Source organism: Phlebotomus papatasi, chromosome 3 (genome assembly GCF_024763615.1).
Source record: "Phlebotomus papatasi isolate M1 chromosome 3, Ppap_2.1, whole genome shotgun sequence".
Lineage (NCBI taxonomy): Eukaryota > Metazoa > Arthropoda > Insecta > Diptera > Psychodidae > Phlebotomus > Phlebotomus papatasi.
The window spans coordinates 4,175,954-4,202,833 of record NC_077224.1 but is presented as its reverse complement, the minus strand read 5'-3'; the positions used below and the strand labels follow the sequence as shown (position 1 = coordinate 4,202,833).

Sequence of the window (26,880 nt, the reverse complement as noted above, 5' to 3'; positions counted from 1 at the left end):
TGCAAAGTTTTAAACGACTTTACAGAATACTCGAAAATATTTTGTAGAAAATGCGAAAAGCGTTAAACTCGTTAAACTTCAAAAATCCCCAATAAATTTTATTTTTGACGAATTAAAAATTATTTGCTGGACTGTATCACCGTACAGTTCTTTACGTTTCAAATTTATTCTTCTTTCACTTCAACTAACGTATCTTAATTTTTTCTTGCTTTCCATCATCTGACGATGGCAGTTGGATTAAAAATGCGTCTTTCACTGGCATTAGAATGGACTGTGTGTGACTGTGACCCAATAAAATGACGAGACTTTCGTCTCTTCAGTTTGGCTGTAAATAGACACAAGAGTGAGTGAAAATGTCCATATTAAATGCGTTGAATTGTCTCTCTGATTAAGAGAATCTCGCGAATAGTGATTTTTATTATTGCTCGAACACCTGAGAGAGAGAGGAGAGTTTACGAAAACTAAAGTCAAGTTGTTTGCCCATGCGTTTGATTGCCTTTATCGTTGAGTTAGAGGCCATACGGTTAGAGATAGCGACTTATACGGGCTTCAGACCTAAGTCTTAGCCATATGGCTTAACTTCTCTAATATCTTATCACTCAAGATTTTTTGGATAATTTTGACTTAGGATTGGATTGTTAAGGGCAAATGACCTATTACATTTTGAAAAATCAATAAAATCGGTTGCTGTTTAAGGTTTTGAGATGTTCGGGAACTGGGCTAAACCTCTAGTCTGAAGACGGTCTTCGGGTCTTCGGGAAACCCCTTCTCATCAAGATACCTCAGAATCACTTACAAACCGGATGTATATATAAGTATGACCTTGACTTATCCCTTATAAACAGTTTGTCAAGGTCAAAAGTTAAACAGCTCTGGAGAACTTATTTCTCAGCCAATTTGGACAAGTCTGGATTCGGATTAAAGGTCTTTGAATCCCTGACAAATCTAAAGTGATTCCACTCGGTAAAGACAGTTAAACCGGTTCAAATCGACCGTAAACCGGTAGTTAATTCAAGCATTTTGCGAAGCTTGAAGACCTCAGTACCCCTTTTCTTTAATTCCTTCGGAGAAATATCTGGTTTCTTAATTTTCTTGCCTTCTCAGCGTGTTTGGTATACGAAGTTGTTGTCTCTAAAAAGAGACTGTAGTGTGCATTTCACACGATTACCATAAATGCACACACATTATTATTAATGTGAATTGTGGGGAGGGCGATGAATGGGTGAAAAAACAGCATCTCCCATGTCAGTCAACTTTTTCAAGACCAAAAAAAGACTGTGCATGGAAACACGGTATCCGTTCAATTTAAATTAATACACACGCGTGCTTGGCTTATTTAGGTGCGACTACAGACAGTCTGGCGACTTATTCTGTAAAATGCATCAAGACGCAGATTGGTGTGATTAAGCATTTACGGCTAAAAAAAAAATATTGGCAAGATCGCTGTCGATGTTTACAAATGGCCTATAAAAGACATGGGAGCTTTTATGCGTAAAAACAGTGACACTCACTGATTGGAATGAGGTGCATCAACTTTCTTTGCAGTCCGATTGCAAATTTATGCCTATTTAAGGTGCAAGGTTGTTAATCACAACTCAACAGATATTTTGTCCATTTACAATAATTTTTTGTCTTGGATCATCTGCAGGGTTGTTCACAGTTGGTCGTATGCTAAAGTCTGGATTAGATTAAACCGACTAAACATAAACCTAATAAGGGAAATGCTGAAATGACCAACGTTGAAGGTCGGATCGTTACCCCTGTCATCCCAAAATAAAAATGCTTTTTTTTATTTTAATGAATTTAACTCATTATAATGATACATATATTTTGATAGCTAATTTAGTTCCTCAAATTTTCTAAAAAACCATGAGTCAAATTCATTAAAACATGAAAAAAAAATTAACCGAAACTTCAGTCGTCCAAAGGTAGTTAGGAGAATTGAGCCAACTTTCGGAGAGCTTTCAATATCGGACGGTTTTATTGTTTTTCAAAATTCTATATTTAGGGGAAAGTGTCCATGCTTGATATCATTGGAAGCTTCGTAATGACTAAATTTTCTATGTTTCACAATATATATGTGACTCATCACAACTATATTTTAAAAACTATGGGAAAGTGGCCAGTTTTTAAAATATATTGCGGAGTCACGTTTATTGAGAAACATAGGAAAAATTTAGTCATTACGAAGCTTCTAATGGTATCAAGCATGGGCACTTTCCCCTACTTTTTTAAAATTGTTACAAATTGTGCAAAAAAGCGTAGCCTCTATGAATGAGATGCCGTAGAAAAAGTATTAGACGACTTCTGGTAGGGCAAAATTATTCGAGAAACTTTGTGTCCGATATTGCACACAAAGCAGTGTGTATATTTTTTTTTTAAATTTTTAAAGGGAAGTGCGAATTTGATAATCTACTTTTTAAAAATGAATAACAAAACAATACAATTTGCTTAATAATATACACAGTAAAAAAATTTTGGCTGCTTTACCATGATTTTCATTGTAAATTTTACATTAAGTATGTAATCGTGTGTACTAATACACATTTGTGTAATTTGTACACATTTTGTCTGAAAACTGTGTAATTTGTACACCTTTTATTTGAAAACTGTGTAATTTTACACGAAATATGTAAGAAAATATACAAAACTGTGTAATCATTCCCAGTTGATTACACGGTTTACAATTACATAAAATTTAAATTACACATTTTCAGATTACATGTTTTGTTGAAATACATAATTTGTGTAACTTTACAAGAATAATCGTGGTAAAAAGCAAACCAACGATTATCCTTATACATTTTTTTTACTGTGTAACATTGGTAATAATAAAACGATCAAATTGATCCAAATTTGTTCTTCTTGCAAAGGATGGATCAAATTTCGTAATCTGAATGCACATTTATCATAATAGAACATGTTAATTTGATCCATCCTTTGCACAATGATCAAATTTGGATCACTTTGATCTTTTTATTTTTACCACTGAACATTTCAAACGTAGGACTTTGGTGCTATTCATGCAACATGTCCGAAATTTGACACAATTCCCCTGTAGAGCATAATAATTATTTGCGTTTTGAAAACAACGTGGGACAAGTCAGGATACCTGCTCAGAGTTCTGACACTTTTATATTCAATTAAGGTAAAGTGCCCTCGAGTCGACTGGTTCCTCGACTCGACCGGTGGTCAATATTTGAATGTTTTAATAGTGAATTTCTATAAAATTGTCACTGATTCGTATTTATTTATGGAATAATTGACCTATTAATGTTAGATCATAGGCCAAATATTAGTGAAAATATAAATAAATTGAATAAATAACTCTACTGGGCGAATTCAGTGGCGGGGTTCCCCTATACCGGGGAATCAGTGGCGCAATAGGCAAGACCGTTGGCTCTTGGGCGGATCGATTCCCTGGCTCGACTTATGCCGGCTTCAGACTGGAGGTTTAGCCTAATTCCCGAAGGTCTCAAAAATTTAAATAGCAAGCAATTTTATTTATTTTTCACAATCTAATGGATCATTTGCTCTTAATATCCAATTCTAAACAAAAATTTCCTAAAACATCGTGCCTGATAAGGAATTAAAGGAATTAAGCCAGATGACTAAGCCTTAGGTCTGAAGCCCGTATTACTGTTGTGAGTTCAAGTCCCGCCCGGTGCAAAGATCTGAATGTCTAATTTAGGCAATTTTCATATGTTAATAACGTAATAAAATGCACCGCTTACGCCCAACAATTCCGGGAGCATGGAAGAAGCATCCACAATACGGGGAAGGCGCTCCTGGGCGAGTCTACAAACGGACTAGCAGATTCTTCTAACACGGGATATGGACACTGTAAAATGATTACCTTTGTAATGAATATATCTCGATACGGTTAATAATAACCGAGCGAATTGAGGAATCGGTCGACTTGAGGGCACTTTACCTTATTTTATTTGAAAGAAAATTTTCGAAATAAAAGCGAAAAAATAAATGTTTTTGAAGTAAAAAATGCATTAAATTTTACTACTTCAAACTTACACCAACATTATACAGTGGGACATCGATAGAGTCAACTAATTATTTCTAGGCCTGTTGACTCAATCAATCGCCTGAAAAAATCAATCGAAATGTGAAATTTTTATAGAAAGGGATATTATTTTATGTTTGTACTACATCGTTGATAAATTCAAAGCGAAAGTCAGGTATTATTTAATTAACCCATAAATTCTACACCCTCTGGTCCAAAAAAGTCGTATGCTTGGACTTTATTGAGGTTCACCCACAATGTTAATATACGGAAATGGTGTCATTTCTTTTTTTCATTTTTTTTAGAAGAGCCCCTGTAGATATTTAATTATTGAAAATTAATAATTTCTCTCATTTCGTCCCTACCCCTTCTCTTCGCCCCCAAAAACTTTTTTTTGTGATTACAGGAAAACTCACCATATAAGAGTTGTTTTTTTTTTCAGAAGATGAAGGAGAGAAGTAGGATGTAAATATAAGAGTTGTATTATTAATCTTCAAGTTGATTTATGGGAAGTCGTCCGAAGACTCTAAGTCAATATCTTTGACCGTTCAGCACTTAAATCTTAAATGATCAAAAGAAGTCATCATTTTTTGCTGATCAGTTTTGATATTCAAAAAAAAATATAGCATCCTGTACGTTTTTCTTTTTGTAATTCGAGTTCATATATTTTTTTGTGCCATAATATTATTCACTTCTAAATTAACGATAGCTCAAAATTCCTCTTAAATTGCGATTATGGGCTTAATGAGCTTAAACAAAAAATCTTAAAACAAGAGAGAAAAGACAAGAGAACTTTCAATAGGGGAAAGTGCTCTCCCTTTGAACGTTCATGCCTTCGAATAATGTGAATTTCTTATGTTTCTCGTAAGAGATTTACACTAAATTATCACGGAATTATCAACAATTGATGATAAGCCAACTAATATTTAATAGAAATGTGTAAGTCTCTTATGAAAACTAAAAGAAAATTCACATTATTCGAAGGCATGAACGTTCAAAGGGAGAGTACTTTCCCCTATGTCAAAACGCTTAAAATCACGAAAACAGAATTATTTTGTTGGAAAATGATTACACAGTTAATATACGAATTTTATCATAATATTACTATGTACTTACATAAATGTTTTTCTCGTGTTAATAATGTTACATTAATACACAAAAACACTGCTTTTAGTTTCTAAAGAATTATAACAAAATCATTAGTATTATTAATTCAATAATAAAGAATAAAACTCTATCGGAGTCAATTTTAGTTCAAGTTGACTCACTTACTTACTCGGAGTCCGTAGAGTAAAAAAATACCTGTTGACTCTATCGGGAGTTGACTCTATCGAGGTCCCACTGTAGTTAGAAATAAAAAGTTTTACTTGAAATTCAACTCAAATTTTGAGTAGGTAATTCTATCTCAAAGGATCGATGTCCTCAAAATTCCACTGGAATATCCAGTCTCCTATTTGAAGACCTATTTCGATCCGAGACAAACACAAGTAGAGTTTGATTCTCCAATAGTGTCTTGGATAAAAGGTAAATGGAACTCTATTTGCACAAAAAGTCGTTGAAGTTCGCAGAATTCAAATTCAATTTCGAATTTTCATACTAAATTTTCGAACAAGGTGGGAAATATTTAACAAATATCACACTAAAAAGCTGACAAAAGAGTTACTCAATGATTATGGAGTGATTAAATAATGGGACGAGAACAGTAATGGCTGAAGCAGCCATTAGGTAACGGGTGTGACACTTCGCTTACTCGAGACAAATTTTGATAGCTTTGGTTATTTGCGGAATTGTAGAATTGCAGAATGAAGTTTTGCTGGGTTCTTAATAAGCAAATTTAAAATTCTGTTTGAATTTTCCGATATTCGGGCGATTAGGACCGAAAGCGATAGATGAGGGGAATTTTTTGATTTTCTCATGTGTTTGACAGCTGTCACCTGAAAACTAGAGAGCTCTGTGTATAACCTTTGCGCGAATTCTTAATAAAAAAATTCGAAATTCTGTTTGAATTTTTCGGAAATAGACAACATATTCTGTGCTTTTAGCTGAGACACTTTTGAAGAATCAAACTTTGGCTGTGAGCACACTGTGTTTGTTTTGGGTTTGAACGTCTTGAGGGTCAGATTTTTTTGTCATTAAAGATGTTAAAGTAGCATATCAAATAAATTAAAATGCACTTAATTGCTGTGGAACCGGCCTAGTTCCTCTATGAGTTGATGATTTATTTTTATGCCTATTCATTCTTATTCATATTTCCTATGATTATCTCTTGAAATTCTCCTAAAATCAAACCTGTTTCTTAGTCATTCCTCTGCAATTCTGCTGAATAAGCCTGCAAACACTGTGATTTTCACTTTTGACGCAATTCTCGAGACTCCCTCGGGCTGATTTTTCCATCAATGGAAGCAAGTATAGTAAAAAAAAAGGTGGGAAAAATTGCAAAAGAAAAAAAAGCATCAATTGAAGAACAACATACTAATTAATCCCACACTTTATTTGATTTATGTAACAAACTGCATCAAAGTGCAAATTAAATTGAATTGATTCGATGAATTAAACTTGGGATGCATACAAATTGCAAATGGGTGTTTGAACACGCATTCAACATTTTTGCCGCGTGGGAGGCAAAAGACCCTATTAAGTGATTTCTCAAATGCTAAAGTGTCTGTCTCCCCAAAAGATTAATATCATTTTCGAGATGAAGCTTTGCGGATTGAATGGTAATATTGAAAAAAAAGAATGTGCTGCAAAAGCAATTGAATTGAATAAGATGTTGAATTTGCGATAAAGTAAAATGTTGTAAAGCAAAAGATTGCACACAAATAAAACATCAATTTTCGTGTCTCGAAGTATATTTCTCTCTCCGATCTTTCACTATAATATCGCTGCTAATTGGTGCTTAATTGATGGAATTGGGCCAAAAGATGTTGGGTGATCTTCTGATAAGTCATTAAAAATCTTTCACGTCCTCATCATCTTGTGTGAGCACTTTTGCACGGAATGTACTCCGTCCACCTGAAACAAGAAGAGAAAATTATTTTTGTACTTCTTCTCCTAACTCCATGGCTCTTTCTTTTTGCTCCCCTGCCCCTCCCTTACCATTGTACTACCCATCCACAGCCTAAACAACTTGATATGTTGATGAAAAAAGAAATTACTTATCATTCATTTAGCACCATCGGTTAATTAACAGAAGAATTAATAACAAAAAAATGAAGAAAAAAACCTAGACGCGGAATAAATAACAACAATTTAATATGATAAATATTCTGCAAATTAAATTGCTACACATTAAATCTCTCAACCGAACCGATGGACAAGTCCTCAATGGATCATTTCCCACTTTTCTTCAAATGATCTTCTTGTCTCTCAAATCTCCATTTCCCATTCTCCTCCACCACTCCCACACAAAATGCCAAACATGGAAATTGCAAAAATTTCTGCTAGACATTCGCCTTCTTTTTTTCTCCATCTTCTTGACTATTTAGCTGAATTTTCAGCTCGGCAGAATACTCACAATGCAATGCTTCACGGAGTTATAGCGTCAAGAGATAGATCTGCACATTTGTAAATTGAGATCTCTACGGATGATGGTGAAAAACCATCCGAAAAATTTCAAAGATCCTCATATGCACTTTCCCAACTTCAAACATAACACATTTTCATTTAATTAGAGAGGAAAGAATTGTCTTCCAAGATGCCTAATCTCCGCGAGGTGCTTACTGCTCGGAGGAGGAATAACACTTCTGATTTAATTCTTTTAAATTACTACCTTTGTTTTGTTAAAATTGCAGTCAGAGAAATGGAAAATGCCGATGGCAAAATTGATTGCAATCACTTCTGCATTAAATATATATTTTTTTTCTTTGAAATATTAATTATGATCTTAAAGATTTTATCATACTTTTTAACGATATTGTTAAAATAAACACAGTTTGCTGTTATCACTCTTTTATCTATTCGTAGAGTAATGAGGTGGAACAATACAAAATAAGTGTTTAAAATATATTATTGATTATTTTATTTATGATTTAGTAAAATACAAACTGTCTTTAGGGGAAACTTGGGGCACCACCAAACATGGGGTAGTACCAAACACTAATTTTTATTTCCAAACTATTTAGATTATCCCGACCACTTCTTCAGTGGACAAGCATCCCTATAATGCCTAAAAATGTCTATAAGTCTTGTCCTCTGAAGTAGAATATCTGATTAAAAAATCGCAGTGTTTAGTGCTACCCCATGTTTGGTGGTGCCCCAGTTTCCCCTATCCGTTTATCTTGCCAAGGGTGGGCCATATGAGAAAATCTTTGTAAATTAAGTGAAACGCGGAAACACGTTAAAAACCCAAAGAAGTAAGGGGAAGGGTTAGAAACGCCCTAGAAACTCAAAAATTTCTTTATGAAACCGCAGAACCGGATAATCTTGTCATAGATTATTCGTCGTCTTATTGAAATAAACGTTTAATTATCGACATATACCTCAGTATTCCTTCATTTTTCAAATAATGAAGAGTTTTTGATTATTGCGTCCACCGCCGTCTTAGTATTGACAGGCAACCTCTAATAAACCTTTAGGCAACCTTTAATAAACGATCTCCATTCAAAATGTTTCCTAAAAACCATACGTCTTGGAAAATTATAGAACCGTTGAAGCTATATTGCTAAACCTTCACTGAGAAAAAAACGGGGGTGCGATTAAGTCTTTTTCCTCGTAACTTTAACACTTTTTAGGTGTAAAAATACATCAATATTTTTTAATGTTAATTTTACACCTTTTTAAGTGTAAAAAGTGAAAAAGGGTAACTTTAACCCCTAATACACCAAAAAAGCCGAATATTTACACCGATTTCGAATCAATACTGCAGGGTAAAATAAACATTTCCGGAATGTTATTTTAACTTTTTTCGGATTTTTCTCAGTATTCGATCTGAAAACAGCTACAGAAGAATTTTATTATGTAAATCTGATTGTATTGATTCCATGCCAATTTGGCGTTTGAAATTTGGATCTGTCCGTTTTTTGGAGAATTGCATTTAGCTAATTCCTTAATGACTTTCTCTCCTGAAGTATACCCTTAACCCTTTAAGGACGACTGGGTCACGCGTGACCCATAGAGAAAATAATTTTTCCTGACTACCTGAAGTTATTTCTTTCTGAAGTTATTCCTTTTGAACTATCTTCCTTATTGATACTACTATATTCCTTATTGAACTACCTGAAGTTATTCCTTTAATGTTTGTACATAATCACGAAGTGTAAAGATGTAGGAATCTAGGATATTTTTTGCAAATCTCCAGCTACTTGCTATATAAAAAATATTTGAGCTCAAAAATAAAGAATTTTCAAATTTTCACGTTGGTGCTTGAATTTTAATATTTCTAATTTTTTTTAAGCACAAACCTGTTGGGACTAGAAACTATAATAACTATACATAATGAGCCCGATCACAAGTAGATTTTGATTCTCCAATAGTGTCTTGGATGAAAGGTAAATGGAACTCTATTTGCACAAAAAGTCGTTGATGATCGAAGAATTCAAATTCAATTTCGAATTTTCATACTAAATTTTCGAACAAGGTGGGGAAAATTTATCAAATATCACACTAAAGAGCTGGCAAAAGGGTTACTCAGTGATTATGGAGTGATTAAATACTGGGACAAGAACAGCAAGCGTCGTTGTTCTGCTTTTTTCCTCACAACAATGTGAAGACCGTCACATTTTGACACTTGAGAACTTCGAAATTCGAACAGGATGTATCTCAGCCACCTTGCGGAATTATCAAGAAGTAAGAAAGTCTCTTTTTGGATCTTCAAATAGATTTTCGAATTTTTCAAGATCTACTTCTGTACGGAAAGAATATTTCTCAACAAAGTAAAATTTATTTGTATTTACTATGTATTTCTATTACATACTATGTATGTATTTATTTGTATTTTCAGGAAAGCTTTATAATTTTCATGGGTCATATATGACCCAATCGTCCATAAAGGTAAAAAAATACCGAATGGATTTTCCAAGTCTTAAGGTCAGAATATTTCTTGTTTTTGTTTATTTGTGCGCAAAATAGTTAATTATTCGTGTAATATTGTGTGATAATATCATTTAGCTGAGATTTCCCAGTGAAATACTGACTGAAGCAGGTAACATTTTGATAATTTATAAAATACCTCTACGTAAATGTTGTAAATTCATAACTTTTTAATCTTGTAGATGACTTCAAAAATGAAAAAAAAATTCAAAGATCAATGACCACGAAATCATCCACATTAATGCCCACACGACAATTTTGTCCTGAACGAAAGCGACAAAATATACTTGGAACAAGACGTGGATGAAGTGTCTTAGAAATTTCTTCGAGAACGCATCAACGCCGGAAGAACTCCCGGATTCACACCAATGTACAACTACGTCTGAAATTCGCAGAGACAACTAATATTGCACCTACCCATTTCCATGAAACCTGTTTTGAAGAAAACTGAGGAAAGGCGCAGGTGCACATGGTGCTATTAGAAAAAAGGATTATAAGACCAATTGTATTTGTAAGGCATGCGATATTTATCACTGTGTTACCAGTACTCGAAATTGTTTCGATTAATATCATAAAAATAAAAAATGAAGTAAACAATAATACATTTTGATGATAAAAATTATTGTTTTTGTGTACCACTCTTCAAGATTCTTTGAGACCAAAAATTGTGTGAGATTTTTTAAAATTAATTTTTGATCGTTTTGATTTTTACTCGTACTCTAAATATTTTTTTTTATTATTACAAATATATATCCAAGTTATTTATCCTTTAAAAATAAAAGAGCAAATGAGTAAACTAGTCGTCTGGAAAATTTTGTGCTTTTTTACCTTTATGGACGATTGGGTCATATATGACCCATAGTTTTTCAGGACTTTTAAGGATGGGAAAATTTCTTTTTAACCATAAATCTGTTATTTAGGCTAAAATATCGAGGGAAAATTGATTTCATTGAATTTCGCTCAGCGGAAAGCTTCTCGTCCTTAAAGGGTTAAATAAAAAAATACCTAAGTCGATCCATAACCATAAGGGGTCAAAGTTCGAAAATTGACCGGCCTCTATCTCCGGTTCTAATTAACATTTTGAGCTATATTTTGGGTTTTTGGTTTCGTCTCGATGAGCACTTTCAGATGGAAGTTCAAAAAGTCACCACAGGTGGCGCTGCGATACCGTCAAAATTCATCGAAATTCAAACTCATTTTTTCTCAAAAACGGCATTATGCAAGTTAATCAAATTTTAGAGTGTTGTAGTCCAGTCTACAACGTTTCCAAAATGGTGCGTAAGTGCGCTGTAGTTATAATAGAACTGCTGATATGAGGGGTCAAAGTTCACGAAATTCAAAAAATCATATCTCCGGTTCTATTTGACTGATTTTGATAAGTGAGTGCTTAAACGAAAGATCACACGAAATGCTACAACTTTCTAGAACATTTGAACTTCGTGGAACTAACACCAGGGACGCCACAGTCGAAAACCCAATTTCAATATCGCATAACCTCAAGGGAAATGGAAACTTTGTATTTTACATTTCGTCTTTCATTTACGTACAAAAGTGAACATTTCATTGGAAAGGTCTATGAATTTCCTATAAAACTGAACCGGTTCCAATCGGTTTTGAACCCATATTGAACCGGTTTATAATCGATAACTCATTTTTATTCAAAATTCAATTATATTAGTCTTGAGTTATTTTGGGCAAAAAAAGAAGAAAAGGTTATTCCCATTCTAAATTTGTAATCAATCCTCAGTAATTTGCGAGCTTGATGAAATTCGATATGATAAAAATCTAATTCTCTCTCTGCAAAATCAGGGGCTTTTGTGATAAGAAACTTAGTGATTATGTTCTTCCTAAACAAAAAACCCCGGAAGAGCTGGGTATTTTCACACAAATATTTTCACATTTTTTCTGTCTGTCCGGTGGAAGAAAATAAAACAACTCCTCTTTCGATCGAAAAAGGTGAAAGAAGTTGAGTTGTGGAGTGTATCATGGCATCGGTTGTGTTGTTACATGCGAGAGCAATGCGATATATGGAGCGAAAAGATCTCAAAAACTATTAATTCTATAAAAGGCTGCTGACCTCCATATTCTAGCCATGTAAACTCACTCAGTTTCTGCGTAAATATTTCATCTTTTTGTTACAACACATTAAACATTTTCATTGGTATTTCACATCTTTTCCTCTCTCATGCAGTGGCATCTTTTCTTTATTTGTTTTTTTCTTTTTTTTTGGTGGGGTAATACCTCTATGGGCTCAATGTGAAATTCTCTGGTGAATTTTATTTTATTTTTTGGATTAATGTGACCAAAATCTTCATTTAATAATTCCATGGCACTTTCTCTATAAAAGGGCATTTGCTTTTTAATCGTTGGGATTGAAACTTTATGCTTTTTATATGTATACCTTTTTGAAGAAACTATATTGGCGCAACTTTAGTATCCAGAGCGGTACCATAAATAGATGAAAAATCAATCCGCCTGAATGATCTTTCTCAATCCATTGACGAGAGAGGGCCTACAACCATATCAATGGTCTTCATTCACACGATAAATTAATGTGTGATCTTTCTTATTTTACTGCTCGAACTCAAAGAAAGAGCAGTTATATAATCGACTTTTTTTTCAACTTTGCACTGTTCTGGAGCTTAAACGGTAAGAGATATCGACTTCCGGTCTTCGGTGACCTCTCCTCAAATGACATTATCTCGTGCCCAACCTCTTTATTTTTCCCCCCTCCCCTTTTATACGTTCCCTATCCCTCAAAAATAGGTCAAAAATGAGGTTTTTCCAATTTTGCAAAAAATTGGCCCAAGCTTTTTCAATGATTTTTGGATATGTCTTAGAGCTAGTCCTAGTTAACATTTCGTCCAGACATATCTATGACCGGAAAATTCGCCATTTTGAATTATTGAAGGTCAAAGTTCAATCACTTTGGAGGATCCGTTTTTCAACCGATTTGGTTAAATTTGGATTTTTTGGAAAGATATTGTAATTTCGAACCCGTCTGCATCGATCTTCATCGGTAATGAACCGGTTAATAACCGATTTTAGAACAATTTTACATTCCCTTTTTAATAATATTCCCTAAGAAAAATGTTTTTCGATTTTTCTCAAAATTGGCCCAAGCTTTTTCAATGATTTTCGGATATGTTTTAGCGCTAGTCCAGGCGAACATTTCGCCCAAACATATTTATGACCGGAAAATTCGCCATTTTGAATTATTGAAGGTCAAATGTCAACTACTTTTGGAGGCCCATTGGTTAACCGATTTGGTTAAATTTGGATTTTTTGGAAAGGTACTGCAATGTCGAACCCATCTGCATCGGTCTTCATCGGTAATGAACCGGTTAAGTACCGATTTTTGTACAATTTTACATCCCCTATTTTAAAAAGAAAAAAATTATCTATTATGGGGGCGCGGGGAGCCACTGTCAAAGACACGTCTTAACGGTCACTGAATTTAAATTCTTTACATTAATTCTTTGCAAACTCCATTGATTTAGATAGAGTAACTATCCAAGAACACAAATTGGCAACCGGAATTCAAATTAGGAAAGAGACTGAAGGCCAATTTGAACAAATTCGACGGGATGCCAAATTTTTCATCCGTCATTTTGTGCAAAAATTTTGCATGACTTTCCACAAAGCGAGAAAAGAACAACAAAATGTATTTCCAATTAATTGAAGGACTAAAGTACTTAAAAATTCATTTCCTACAGCAATTCAGATAACAATTACCCAAGAATAAATCATCTAAAATCACTCAGTTTGCGTATGATGTATAATACAATGGTAAGGAATGGGTTAAATAATTTCTTAATGGCTTTCTCATTGTCTATAAACACGATTAAATCTTCAGTAACCCTATGTGCTTACAAAAAATATGCTAACGAAGAGAACTTTCTCGTGAGTTCGAGCATTTCGCAAAGCTTGGACGCTTTGCCATCTCTTTTTCCAAGACTTTGGTACACCCATTTGCGTTTTCTCAATACCCAGGCCTTACAATTTAAATGGTAACAATATTATTTGCACGATGAGGAAGAGTCTGCCACTTTCTTTTACTGCTCTTTTTTCCACCCTGCCCCTTCCCACTTCTGCAGTCCACCTACAAATCCCATTTGCAATTTTATCGCCAAACAAGATGAAGATGAAAGAAAATGCAGTACATGCAGCGAAAAAAAAACGCCCCCATCTGAACAATTAATTAAAATATAATTACTTGTTGTATATGGGTAATTAAGAAGAATTTTATAATTCTTACGCGCCACATAAGTAATATCTATCGATTTGGAAAACCTCTCCGGAAGCTGAATCACAGCCACTTCCATAAGTGCTTTTCCTTACTGCCCTCCTCCCTCCCCTCCCCCCACAAAAAAACCCGCTCCCAACCTAGCACTGAATACTGAGAAATATTATTTTCACTCTTTACCATTCTCGGTGTCGCACATTGTTGATGGTGCTTCTGATGAATCATACACCAAATAATCGTGCCCATATCACTTTAAGCGTCAGTTTGGTGTTTGTATGATAAAAAAAGGCACACATATATCATTTCCAACTAAGAGATGAATGATTCAATTGAAAGAGTGATTTAAGCTAAAACACACACTGCACTGATTTAAATTAAACAGTCCTCCAAATGGTACTCTCTGCTTTCGCCTTGGCGACACTCCAAATTAAATGCTACATTTAAGCAGGCATTCAGTCATTTCTTCAGAATCACTTCATTACAAATTTTTTTCTCAATGAAAGGGGCTACACCATTTCTTAATGCAATGACTTAATGCAGAGACAAATAAGCAACAGCAATTCTGAAGTATTTTGTCCAAAAGTCTTTTCCAAAAATCAAGGGTTATAAAGGGAACTGGTTCTAATTCCGGACAGCTGCTTGCAATATCGGACACTCATTGCATTTCTCAAAATTCTGTAGATTTTTATTTTGTTTTCCATACGGCAAAAAAACTTTAAGAAACTTTGTGTCCGATATGACACACAAAACAATTTTTATATTTTTATTACTCTCTCCATTCCGAAATAAGTCGTACGTTTTGGGGAAAAACTAGGGATTAAGGAATGGTTTTAGAGAATGTTTTTGTTACTTGCCAATATCTTATGTATGAACCATCCTCCATGTTCAAGGATAATATGGGGATCCTACGACGATGGAATATCATCTTGTGGAAATTAAAAAAAAAACCACTGGATCTCTATATGTTTTTTCAAAATTCCTACAGGAAAAACTTAAGTCACCACGTGGACGAAACGAAAAGTAAAAATGGTTTTTTTCTTAAACTTTATGAATCGACCTTCGAATGTCTTTTCTTATGGCGAAACTTCGGCAGTAAGCTCTTGAAATTACGGATACTTTACAGATTTATTGCACTGTTTGAGACTGGATTAAAAATTGCTAGACCTTTCAATTAAATCCAATGTGGACCACATCGATTGAGGTCATTTCGGAAATAAACTCAGGCTTTTATTGCATTGGAAACTTTATTATATCCTTAAATTAAATTACTAAATCCACCCAAAACAGGTTGGTGTCTCGGCTGATCCGAAAGCCTAAATCCGAAATCCACCCGAAATATGGTTTGTGTCTTGGCACAGATAACTCAACTATGGATAGTGGGTAGGAATTTTCGTGTTACATAGTGGGTGCAAACAGTGCAAACACAAGTAGATTTTGATTCTCCAATAGTGTCTTGGATAAAAAATAAATGGAACTCTATTTGCACAAAAAGACGTTGATGTTCGAAGAATTCAAATTCAAGAAACTGCTCCTCACTGAGGCGTCATCTATTGTTAGAATTTTTGACTTTTCCGGAGAGATAGAAATTTTACCTTTGAGATTTTGATACTTTCGGAATTTTGGCACATTCAGAATTTTGGCTTGCGAAGTTTTGGCTTTTCGGGATTTTTCCTTTTGGGAATTTAACGCTCGGGATTTTGGCTTTTCGGGATGTTGTACCATTCGAGATTTTTCCGTTTTAGGAACTTGGCTTTCGGTATTTTAGCTTTTCAAGATTTTTTTTCAGGATTTTTCCGTTTTAGGATCTTGGCTTTCGAGATTTTGGTGTTCGGGATTTTTGGCTCTTCGGGATGTTGTACCATTCGGGTTTTTTTCCGTTTTAGGAACTTGGCTTTCGGGATTTTGGCTTTTCGGCATTTTGACTTTTCGGCATTTTGGCTTTTCTGGATGTTGTGCCATTCGGCATTTTCCCGTTTTAGGAACTTGGCTTTCGGTATTTTGGCGTTCGGGATTTTTGGTTCTTCGGGATGTTGTACCATTCGGGATTTTTTCCTTTTAGAAACTTGGCTATCGGGATTTTGGCTTTTCGGGATTTTTCTGTTTTAGAATCTTGGCTTTCGGGATTTTGGCGTTCGAGATTTTTGACTTTTCAGAATTTTGACTTTTTGGGATTTTGACTTTTCGGGATGTTGTACCATTCGGGATTTTTCCGTTTTAGGATCTTGGCTATCGGGATTTTGGCGTTAGGGATTTTGGCTTTTCGGGATTTTGGCGTTCGGCATTTTTGACTTTTCGGGATTTTAGCTTTTCGGGATGTTGTACCATTCGGGATTTTTTCCTTTTAGGAAATTGGCTTCCGGTATTTTGGCTTTTCGTGATTGTGACGTTGGTATTTTAGCGTTCGGGATTTCTGACTTTTCGGGATTTTGGCTTTTCGGGATTTTGACTTTTCGGGATGTTGTACCATTCGGGATTTTTCTGTTTTAGGATCTTGGCTTTCGGGATTTTGGCTTTTCGAGATATTGGCTTTCAGGATTTTGGCGTTCGGGATTTTTGACTTTTCGGGATTTTGACTTTTCGGAATTTTGGCTTTTTGGGATGTTGTAAGTACCATTCGGAATTTTGGCGTTAGGGATCTTGGACTTTTCGGGATTCTTACCGGTACCCATATTATCAATATTCTATCTCACAAGATGATAGAAGTCTTTAATATTTTACTAGCTTCTTTCCAACTGAATTTACTTCTTTTGTGACCACTGTAAATTCCATCAATCATCTTTCATTAATTCTGAATGATTTTTTTTTTGTTGAATATTCAAAACACCCCAAATAACCATGTTTTATTTTGCTTTTTTCTGCTTTTGCAGACATCATCGCTCTTCACACAAAAAAGAAACACTTTTCGTATTTCATCCAAAATACTCTGATGCCCTCTTATCTCAAAATGATAGTGAAATTTTTTCAATGACAAATTTATAAAAAATGAAGAAAGAAAAAATAAACAAAAATTTTCAGTGAAAACGAAAGCAAAAGCACGTGGAAAACCTTTCACTCATGCGGAAGATTGTAATTCCTCCCAACATAATAAAAATGCTCCTAAGAAAGCATATTGACCTCCAATGAATGTCTTTTCGTACAATATGGACATGTCACGAATTGTTATTGATGGTGAATGAATTAATTAGAGGTCGAGGTAGCAGACGGGGCAATTCACTGCATTTTATGAGGTACTTTGAGTTTTCTCTGGAATATCATTAAATTAATCATCGGTATCATCTTTCTCATGCTGATTTTGATGTTGTGGCGCGTGGAATTTTTTTATTTGGCAATAATTTTCCATATCAAACTGCGATTTTAATAAATGGTGCTTGGCTCAGTTTGTGAACATCTGTCGTCGGAGAATTTGAAAAACTGATTAATTTAATATTTATTAGTCACGCGGCTAAGGTGAAATTGCAAAATACTGGAAAATCTAGATATTCAGGAAACATTTTCGATAAAAGTTATGAGTTTATTTTTGGGAATTTTTCAAAGAAAAACGATAGATGGAAGAAATTCCATCTAGAATTAATTTATTTGTAAGCTATTAAATAAATCAGGAGACCAGATACCAATTAATGTTAGTAATAGAAAAGTACTTCAGTTAAACTAAAGGCTTCTACACTTTGAAAACATTTTTTATTTTGTCAAAAAATGCGTTTTTGAACGAAATTTTATGCACTGCTGTACACTGAGTGAGAGAAATCCGAAAAAGTTAAAATAACATTCCAGAAATGTTAATTTTATCCTGCAGTATTGATCCGAAATCGGTGTAAATATTACCCTTTTTAGGTGTATTAAGGGATTAAAGTTATCCTTTTTCATGTTAATTTTACCCTTAAAAGGTGTAAAATTAACATTAAAAAGTGTTGATATATTTTTACACCTAAAAAGTGGTAAAGTTACGAGGAAAAAGAGTTAATCGCACCCCCGTTTTTTTCTCAGTGTAGGTAAAAACGTCAAAATTCTGTCAAAAATGTAATGATTGACGAAATTTGCTCCCAATGTGCAGAGGCCTTTAATCAGTTTAACATCTTTAATGAAATGTTGCATATTTATTTTTCTACGTTGAAGTTAGCCGAAATCAACCTGAAAAAAGTTTGTGTCTTAGCTCACCCGAAAGGCTATAAGCCGACAGATAGTTTGTGTCTTGGCTAGCCCAATCGTCGCACGCGCACGACCCAAAAAATTCTGGGTGTCTTGGCTAATGAATAGGCCTTTCTTTTGTTTTTTAGTTGAAATAATTTTTTTTTTCGGGCGCGTCGCTGTGATCAGCGACGGAAATTTAATCAAAAATTTTAATCAAATGTAAAATTCCGTGTGGAAAAATGCATTGGAATATTTTCGGGCGAGTACCTGTGATCAACGCCCAAAATTTTTCGGGTGTCGTTGAGATTAACGGAAAAGCGAATTTACATTAAATAACAACTCAATCTCACTTCAATTGTAAAGAAATTAATTAGGTAGTGATATTTTTAATCAAAAGAATTAATTTCAATGTAATTTTGTAGAGAAGATCGCATTAGACTATTTTCTTCCAGTTGAAATAATTTTTTTCGGGCGAGTCGCTGTGATCAGTGAGCGATAGCCAAGACAGCAACCTTTTTTCGGCTCAGTCTCTGTGATCAGGGACAGAATTTTGCGGGTATCGTTGAGATCAGCGATAAAATAATAATTTCAATAAATAAACATAAAAACGCACTTGAATTAAATAGAGAAATTATGTTTTTAATCAAAAGAATTAATTCTAATGTAATTTTGTGTATAAGAATTTATTATTCTTTCAGTTGAAATATTTTTTTCGGGGGAGTCTATGAGATCAGCGATTGAAATTTTTCGGGAGTCTTTTATAGTTAAATTTAGTTTCTTTGCGATTGGGTTTATTTTGCATGAAGAAATAACGGAAAGGCCTATTCATTAGCCAAAGACACCCACATTTTTCGGGTCCTGCGCCTTTTGGGCTAACCAAAACACAAACCATTTGTCGGTTTATATAGCCTTTCAGGTGATCTAAGACACAAACCTTTTTTCGTGTGGATTTCGGCTAACTTCTTTTTGCCAGAATTTTGACGTTTCCCTATAGCCATCCCCATAGCAAAAGAAAGCGGAATAGGAATAACAAGCGAAAAATTCCTCAGAATTTTTCACTATTTTTCCTTAAAAAATTCCATAGGAATTTTCCATAATAGGTTCCAAGGAAAATTTGATGGATTTATGCTGGATTTTTTCTATAGAATACATCCATGGAAATGCTCGTGGAATTTATGTGGATTTTTCCACCAAAATAAAATGGAGAAAAAATGAAACTGTCACATGCACCTCATGATTTTACTTCCGAATATTAAAGGAATAGCAAAGATAACGAGGATTATAATATCCCGTCAAATAATATCTGCAGATATCTTTAAGATTTCTGTAGAGAAAATCTACACCTCTACAGAATATCTGCAGATAAATTCTGTAGATATTCTTACGAATTTTATTTGGGCTTGGGACAAAATTCGTCAGAATATTTCGGCAGATTTATGACGAATCTCTGATGAATTTCTGTAGATATTCTGTAGATTTTTTCTACATTCCAGACTTTCCAGACAAGATGTGTCAGAAGAGATGGAAAAATTTTTCACTGAAGTTTGCAAAATTCTATAGAGTTATTCTTAGTGATATCACGGTGTTTATATAAAATAAAGAATTCTGCGACGCCGTGTTACAAGTAGAGAAAAGTGAAGTGAAAACTTTAAACAGAGTGTCGACCAAAATTTCGTGTTTTTGTATCATTCGATTGGTGATTTTTAAGAAATTAGTATTTTTGCTCGCAGTTTTTTTACTTATCTAAAATGTGTACTCGGTAATGCTTGTTAAGCAGATCATACAATTTTCTTTATAACTTCTACAGTTTCTTCATAAATCAACAATATTTTTGTGAAGTAATGGAGGTTATGCAGATTTTCTAGGGAGAAATTCTGCCGAGAATCTGCAGATTTTCTCTGAATGTACTAGAATATACCGTTAAAATTCAAAAAACCTCCGAGTAAAATCGGCAGGTAGAGCAATGATTTGACGGGATGTTTTACTAAACCATGTTCCACGAAACTCCGCGGAATTTAACGCTAGAATTCCAGTGGTTCGTACTTGAAATTCCATGGAGCACTATGATTCCAATGGAATTACCAGCACCAAATTCCATAGGAAAACAGTTTCACAGTAACAGAAAATTCCCTGGAATTTATCTTGTATTTTTCCGCGAGAGTTTCCGGAGAAATAAACGCTAATATTCCGCTTGGAATTCTGCGGAGTTATCAGCTTTTTTTCGCTTGGATTTCCTTAAAAAAATTCCGAAGTATTTTCTTGCAATTATCTAAGAGCATTCCGTGAAAATTTAAACAAAATGTCCATTGAATATTCCGAGGATATTTTCTGATATCTTTCCGGCCAAGACTCCATGGAAGTAAGCGCGAAAATTCTGCAATTATTTTTCGCCCTAACGCTATAATTCTTGCGAGTTAACATACTCAAATGAACGATATTGTAGCAATATTTTCCACTCAAAAGTAGAACTTGAGTGTTTGTCTGATAGATGAAAAATGCTCACAAGACCCTAAAAATGGCAAATGGTTTGTGTCTTGGCTTAATGAAAAAGTCGAGACGCATCGTGAAATATGCAGCAAATTTGAGGAATGTTCTGAAATAAATTTTGAATGCATTTTATTATTTTCTGCAATCACTTTAAATGGGAAGCCTTAAATTGAAAGATTCAAGTGAAATTGAGCCTTGGAAGTCTCTTTTATTTGATATTCTATCTCTCTATTTCCTCTTTGATAAATCAGACGCTCTTGACTGTTCCAAAATGAGCACATATTCCACTGGACAAAATTGTATCATAAAAGCCGAAATGAAAAGTCAAAGTCGCGCAATCTTCACCTTGAACATTGCTCTTGATACTCCGCCAAGACACTCCAAATTGTGCTTCCTAGAGCAAATTGACTTGAGTTCACTGACATAATTTTTGAGCTTTGTTGGTCTTTCGTGTGCTTCAAACAATTATTTAACATACATTTTGAATCAAATTGAGTTTGTGATGGAGAAGCACAGAAAAAAGATCGAGTACAATAAAGTGGTTGAAAATGGTCAGGAGAGGAGCGCAATACCAAATGTGGTTAGATTGATCAGATAATTGGTTCTGCTCAATAAGCCAAACCGACACCGTTTGTCCTGGCAGAGCAATTTTTTTTTAATCATCTTCTTCTCAAAACATCTACAATTCACGCTTTGACTTACTTTTTCTTTGGCCATGCTCTTGCTCCATCGGCTTCTCTCACCAATCTCTGTAGTCATTAATGCGTCCAATGCCCTGGCGCTCTTTCTTCATCTCAATCACCAACCACGATGGCTTATTCTTGATGGAATGAGCCATTGGGAAGCGACATGGTGGTTCTGGACCATTGAACGGATGTGTCTTGGCCAGTTTCCGCTCCAGGAATTCCTTGTTGATCTGCTTGGGATCGCGGTACATATCCAAATACGTATTGAAAGCCCGTCTGTGGGGAAACCACTTCTGGGGAGCTACATAATCTTCCACTTTGACATACTCAAAAGTTGGTACGGATGTTTCTGCAAAAATCAATCAAAATGCCCTACATGATTCAGAGAAAAATAAATAAATTGTTGATCAAAAGAGATCATCAAAGAGATTTTTAAAAGATTTTCCTTAGGGCTTATTTGTGGCACTTAAGTGAAATAGCTTTTATATTGCAATGGGCAATTAACATTACTTTAAAGAGATGTAAATTTCGCATTTTTGGCGAAGAACAAATTTGGGGTAAATTAAGCTAATTCAGAACTTGTTCCAAATGGAAATATTATTTTTTTCCATGATAAATACAGTATTAAATTTTTATTTATATAATATTTTCTATACCACAGTATTAATATTTAGTTAATTTTGTTCTAAATAAAGTGAAAATCCATTCATATTCACAAATTTTAATTTATAAATTTCTCAGAAAAATTAAAAGATGGAAAAGGAGAAAAGACCAGGAATAAGAACAAATCCTGCACTCAGGAGCAACTCAACAAGGTTTTGGAAGCCTTTCGTCGCGGTTTCACTTATACACTGTTTATCTCCAATTAGAAACTTTCCCTTGTCTCCATTTGAATTAACTTATTTCCAATAGAAGCATTTTACGCTCGCGTATTTTTCTTGTATTTATGAAGTTTTCAAATTATATCTAAAGAATTTTCACTAAACAGTAACATTCTAGAAGAGTCAAGGAGCAAATTTATGTAATTCTCTTCAGAAAAAATATGAACTTAAAGTGTTGAATCTTCTATCAAAGTTAAAGCTAAACTACCTTAAAAACATATCCACAAATGAAAGAAATCACTGTAGGGGAAAGTACTCTCCCTTCGAACATTCATGCCTTCGAATAATGTGAATTTTCTTTTACTTTTCCTAGTAGACTTACACATTTCTATTAAATATTTGTTAGCTTATTATCAATTATTAATAATTATGTGATAATTAAGTAAAATCTCTTAGGAAAAATAAAAGAAAATTCACATTATTCGAAGGCATGAACGTTCGAAGGGAGAGAACTTTCCCCTAGTCCTTTTCGAAATAAAAACCCAGATAAGCCCAGTGATAAGCCCAGATAAGCTTATGGTAGCTGAGATTCTTTACAGGTCACCTCGAAATGCGTGTCACTCTGAATGCGTGAAAATTCGATTCTGAGTTGAATTTTGGGGGTAAAGAATCGCGTCGAGCTAATTTTATCCATTTCGACCGCCGAGAACAGTTTACTCTACGCGATTCTTTACCCCCAAAATTCACCTCACAAACGAATTTTCATAAGCTTATCTGGGCATATCACTGGTCATTTTCTATTTTAAATAGTCTGATTGGGGAAGACCAACAAAAGAAAAAAAAGTTCATTGAAATCTGTTAATAAACATTAGAGATAGAGTCTCGTCCATATGGGTATAGTAAGGGTCGGGGTACAGTGGGTTCGGGTAGAGACGGATGGGATCCATCGTTAGAAAGATCATGATCTCAGATATAATATAAACTAAAATTTTGTCATAATCGCTTCAGAAACACCAAAAATGCAGTCCGGTCGAGACATTTTTGGTTATAGCTCGGGTCAGGGAACATCGAGGGAGGAGTGCGACCCACCGTTTTTCGAAATATTCCAAACCGAAATTTCGAAAATCGATTTTTCAGTTAATCGGACCTTCGATTACTTCGATTAAATCTGATAAAGAGAACTTTCCAAAACAGCAAAATTTTTCAAATTTCATTACCATTCAAATTACCAACTTCGAAAACCGCTTGTCGATATTTCTTTCCGTTCTCTCTTTGTAGAAGCGTTTGTACTCCGGACGGGTCGGGATGGGACAGGACGAAACGGGACAGGACGAGACGGGACAGGACGGAATGGGACAGAATGGAACGGGACGGCACGAGACGGGACGACACGGTACGAGACGGAACGGCATGACACGGGACGACACGGTACTGGACGGGACAGGACGGCACGGGACAGGAAAGGACAGGACAGGACACGACGGTACGGGACACGACGGTACGGGACAGTACGGGACGGACGAGACTAGACGGGACGGGACGGGACGAGACTAGATAGGACATTCGATAAAATCGGATGAAATTAACGTGTCAAAACGGTTGTAGTTCACGAAAGCTTTACAAAAACCAAAATTTTTCAAATTCCGATAATTAGAAGCGGAGATATGTCCATTTTAAAATTGAATTTTTGACCCCTTCTAGCTCGGGTCAGGGGGGTCGGGGAACCATAAGTTTTGGACTGATCGAAAGCTCTTAGGCCCAATTATAATATACTAAAATTTGAAATCGATCGATGTCATAGGGGGGCTGAGTTATTGGAAAAACAAAATTTGAGGGTGTTTTAAAATGGTGGAAGGGGGGCGGATCTGATATCACCTACTTCTAGCGGTCCATCGACATTTAACATTTACCGAAAACCGCTTGTTGATATCTTTCTCCGTTCTCTCTCCAGAAACGGTTATACGAAGGACGGGACGGGACGTTCACAAAATCGATTTTTAGTACAGTAGAGCCCCGCTATAGGCCGTCGTTCTATAGTCCACAATTTATCGAGCGTTGATTTCAAATCACTGAGGTTAAGTTTTTTAGTACGCGACATAAAATGTTGTCATAATTATTTTAATATTTTTGGCAAACTTTATTGAGTAGTTGTGATAATTGTGATCCATAATGAAGAGAGCAAGGACAAGTACCACAATCGCAAAGAAAGTGGAAGCCGTCGAGCAATTTCAATACTAAAAGTCGTTGATTATTTTAAAAAAGACATGGACTATAGTGCGAACCAAGTGTCAAATCTGGAACCAAATACAGTAGAGTCTCTCAAATCTGAATCTCTCAAATTCGAACGACGTTTGGATTCAAAATGTCAATTGTGGGGTTATGTTAAAAAATTCGTATTCTGGATGAATGAAAATCATATTTATGTGCTTCTTCCTGAATGCTTACATACATTATGATCGTACAAAATGAAAAGGAAGTATGTTATTACTAAGACTTGTGAAAAAATACGGGAATTTGATTCAAAGTACAATTTAATCTCACACAAATTTCGTTAGTTTTGAAAAAAATCGTTCGAATTTGGGAGGTGAGAAATGTCAAAAATACCCCCCGAGCGTTCGAATTTAGGAGACTCTACTGTATGGACTATAGCGAGGCTCTACTGTATTTCAAAAACTCTATTGAATAAATAATATTAATGGGTTATAAAGAGTGGTATTTAAGAGAGCGGGGCTCTACTGTACATTCCGTGATCTATTACTGTCAAAACGTATAAATCCAAAATTCGGGCTCGATCTGACGAGGTCGGATTTCACTGTTAAAAGCTGTGTAAAGAATCCCAACTAACTTAATCGAAATCAAAAATTAGAATTTCGAATTTTTCGAAAATCGAATTTTTGAATAAATTACCCCTAGCGGTAGATTTACGAAGTTGAGATATTCTGCTGAGTTATAGCATTTCATGGGACCTTTCATTATCTTCGTTGGATATTTCGAGCGAACAATTAGAAGGAAAGTTATGACTATTTTAAAATTTAGTTTTAGTAATTTAGTTTTAGTAAATTTAGTCTGTGTAATTTTTTGATAACATTCTACGTTCTTCCTCCCTAATTCTCTTTCAGTAAAATATAATTTCTTCTACTTTCTAATTCTCTGATGAGAATGGGCAGGTTTCTAGGATTCTTGATATCCTGACTCTTGAAAAATTGAACTTTGGAAAGTTCAAGCAAAAATTTTGATTTTTGACGGTTTCTCAAACTAAAAAAAAAATATTTGTTCTTTTTTCAATTTACTTTTTTTTAATTTTTCGATTTTTTAAAGCAAAATTAAAACTCAAATATGATTATTTGAAATTAGAAAAAAGGATAAACTTACCAAAAACCTTGTGAAAGACTTCCCTCACGGAATCATCGTACTCTGCCTGGAAGAAGGCTAATCCAGCTGGCGTTATTGAATCCTGGAATTTTCTGTAGAAATCCAATGTCTTGAAGGTTCTCCCTTCAGGATCCTTTGTCGTGGAAATTTTGTAATCCTTGAGATCTACTCTATCTTCCTGTTTGTACAACACAAAAACGTATCGATGGTATCCGAGACCTTTGGCAGGATAGGGTTGAAGATATGGCACGAGTGTGTCCCCTTTGGTGACATTCCCATTGGGAATATTGGTCACTAGCCAGTGAACATATTCACTCGTGTTGTCCCTCAAATGTCCATCCGGAGTGGACATTACCAGGGTCCAGAGAGAGTCTTTTTTATCCTTCTCCCGTGGGAGCCTGAATGAATGATCAAACTCCACAATTGGCTGAGAGATTGCATCTTCCGGACTCAAAATGTTCCCATAGTAGACGGGATTGCAATCCTCCGTGTTTGTCGGGTAGAGAATTCGAAGATTAACTCTGGGAATAAAGTAGGCATCTCCGTAAAGATGATCAAAGATTTCGTAGTAGTCTGCTATTCCCCGAATGTCAAATGGCCCAGAAGTCTTGAGCCACTCTTCATTGACATCCTCAAGATCCACTTCCAGCTGATTCAGCCGGGCAAGTTTCTCAATTTCCAGATTGTTTTTCATGAGTTTCCTGTGATTCAAACGTTCCCTGAGCTGCTCTGACCGAGGCACTTTTATCTGAGGTAGCCCTATATTGACCTTCCTGGCCAATTCCGGGTCCACATAATTCATTTCTGGGATGGAATTGAGCAAAATCTCAAACCAAAACATTGACATAACCTCAATCTATCATGCGGAGGAATTTCTTACCGTCCAGACGCTGCTGAAGACTCCTCGCCACACCCGGACGCTTCCCACGGATCGTGTGTCCATGCCTAAGAGGTACTCGAAAGATTTTCTGACTTTCCCGACAGAGAAACTGGCGAAAAAACAGATTTCCCAGCATTTTTCTTCCACTTTCACCCACTGACAGCTACACTGTTAGAAATCGTTAAATTTCGAAAATCCAAATTTTCGAAAATCCC

General features: G+C 35.1%; 2 protein-coding genes across 2 annotated transcripts in view; both read right to left on the bottom strand.

Moving 5' to 3' along the window:
• The window catches only part of LOC129806475 (GTPase-activating protein skywalker), a 341,214-nt gene that overhangs the window by 127,759 nt on the left and 186,575 nt on the right, over positions 1 to 26,880 (bottom strand). The gene's annotated exons all lie outside the window — the stretch shown is intronic.
• Positions 6,850 to 26,847, bottom strand: LOC129806490 (39S ribosomal protein L38, mitochondrial). The gene is made up of 4 exons (XM_055855126.1): positions 26,666 to 26,847; positions 25,786 to 26,589; positions 21,609 to 21,941; positions 6,850 to 7,030 (listed from the first exon to the last, which is right to left on the bottom strand). The coding sequence occupies exons 1-3, from the start codon at positions 26,799 to 26,801 to the stop codon at positions 21,646 to 21,648; spliced, it is 1,236 nt and encodes a 411-aa protein (XP_055711101.1). The 5' UTR covers positions 26,802 to 26,847; the 3' UTR covers positions 6,850 to 7,030; positions 21,609 to 21,645.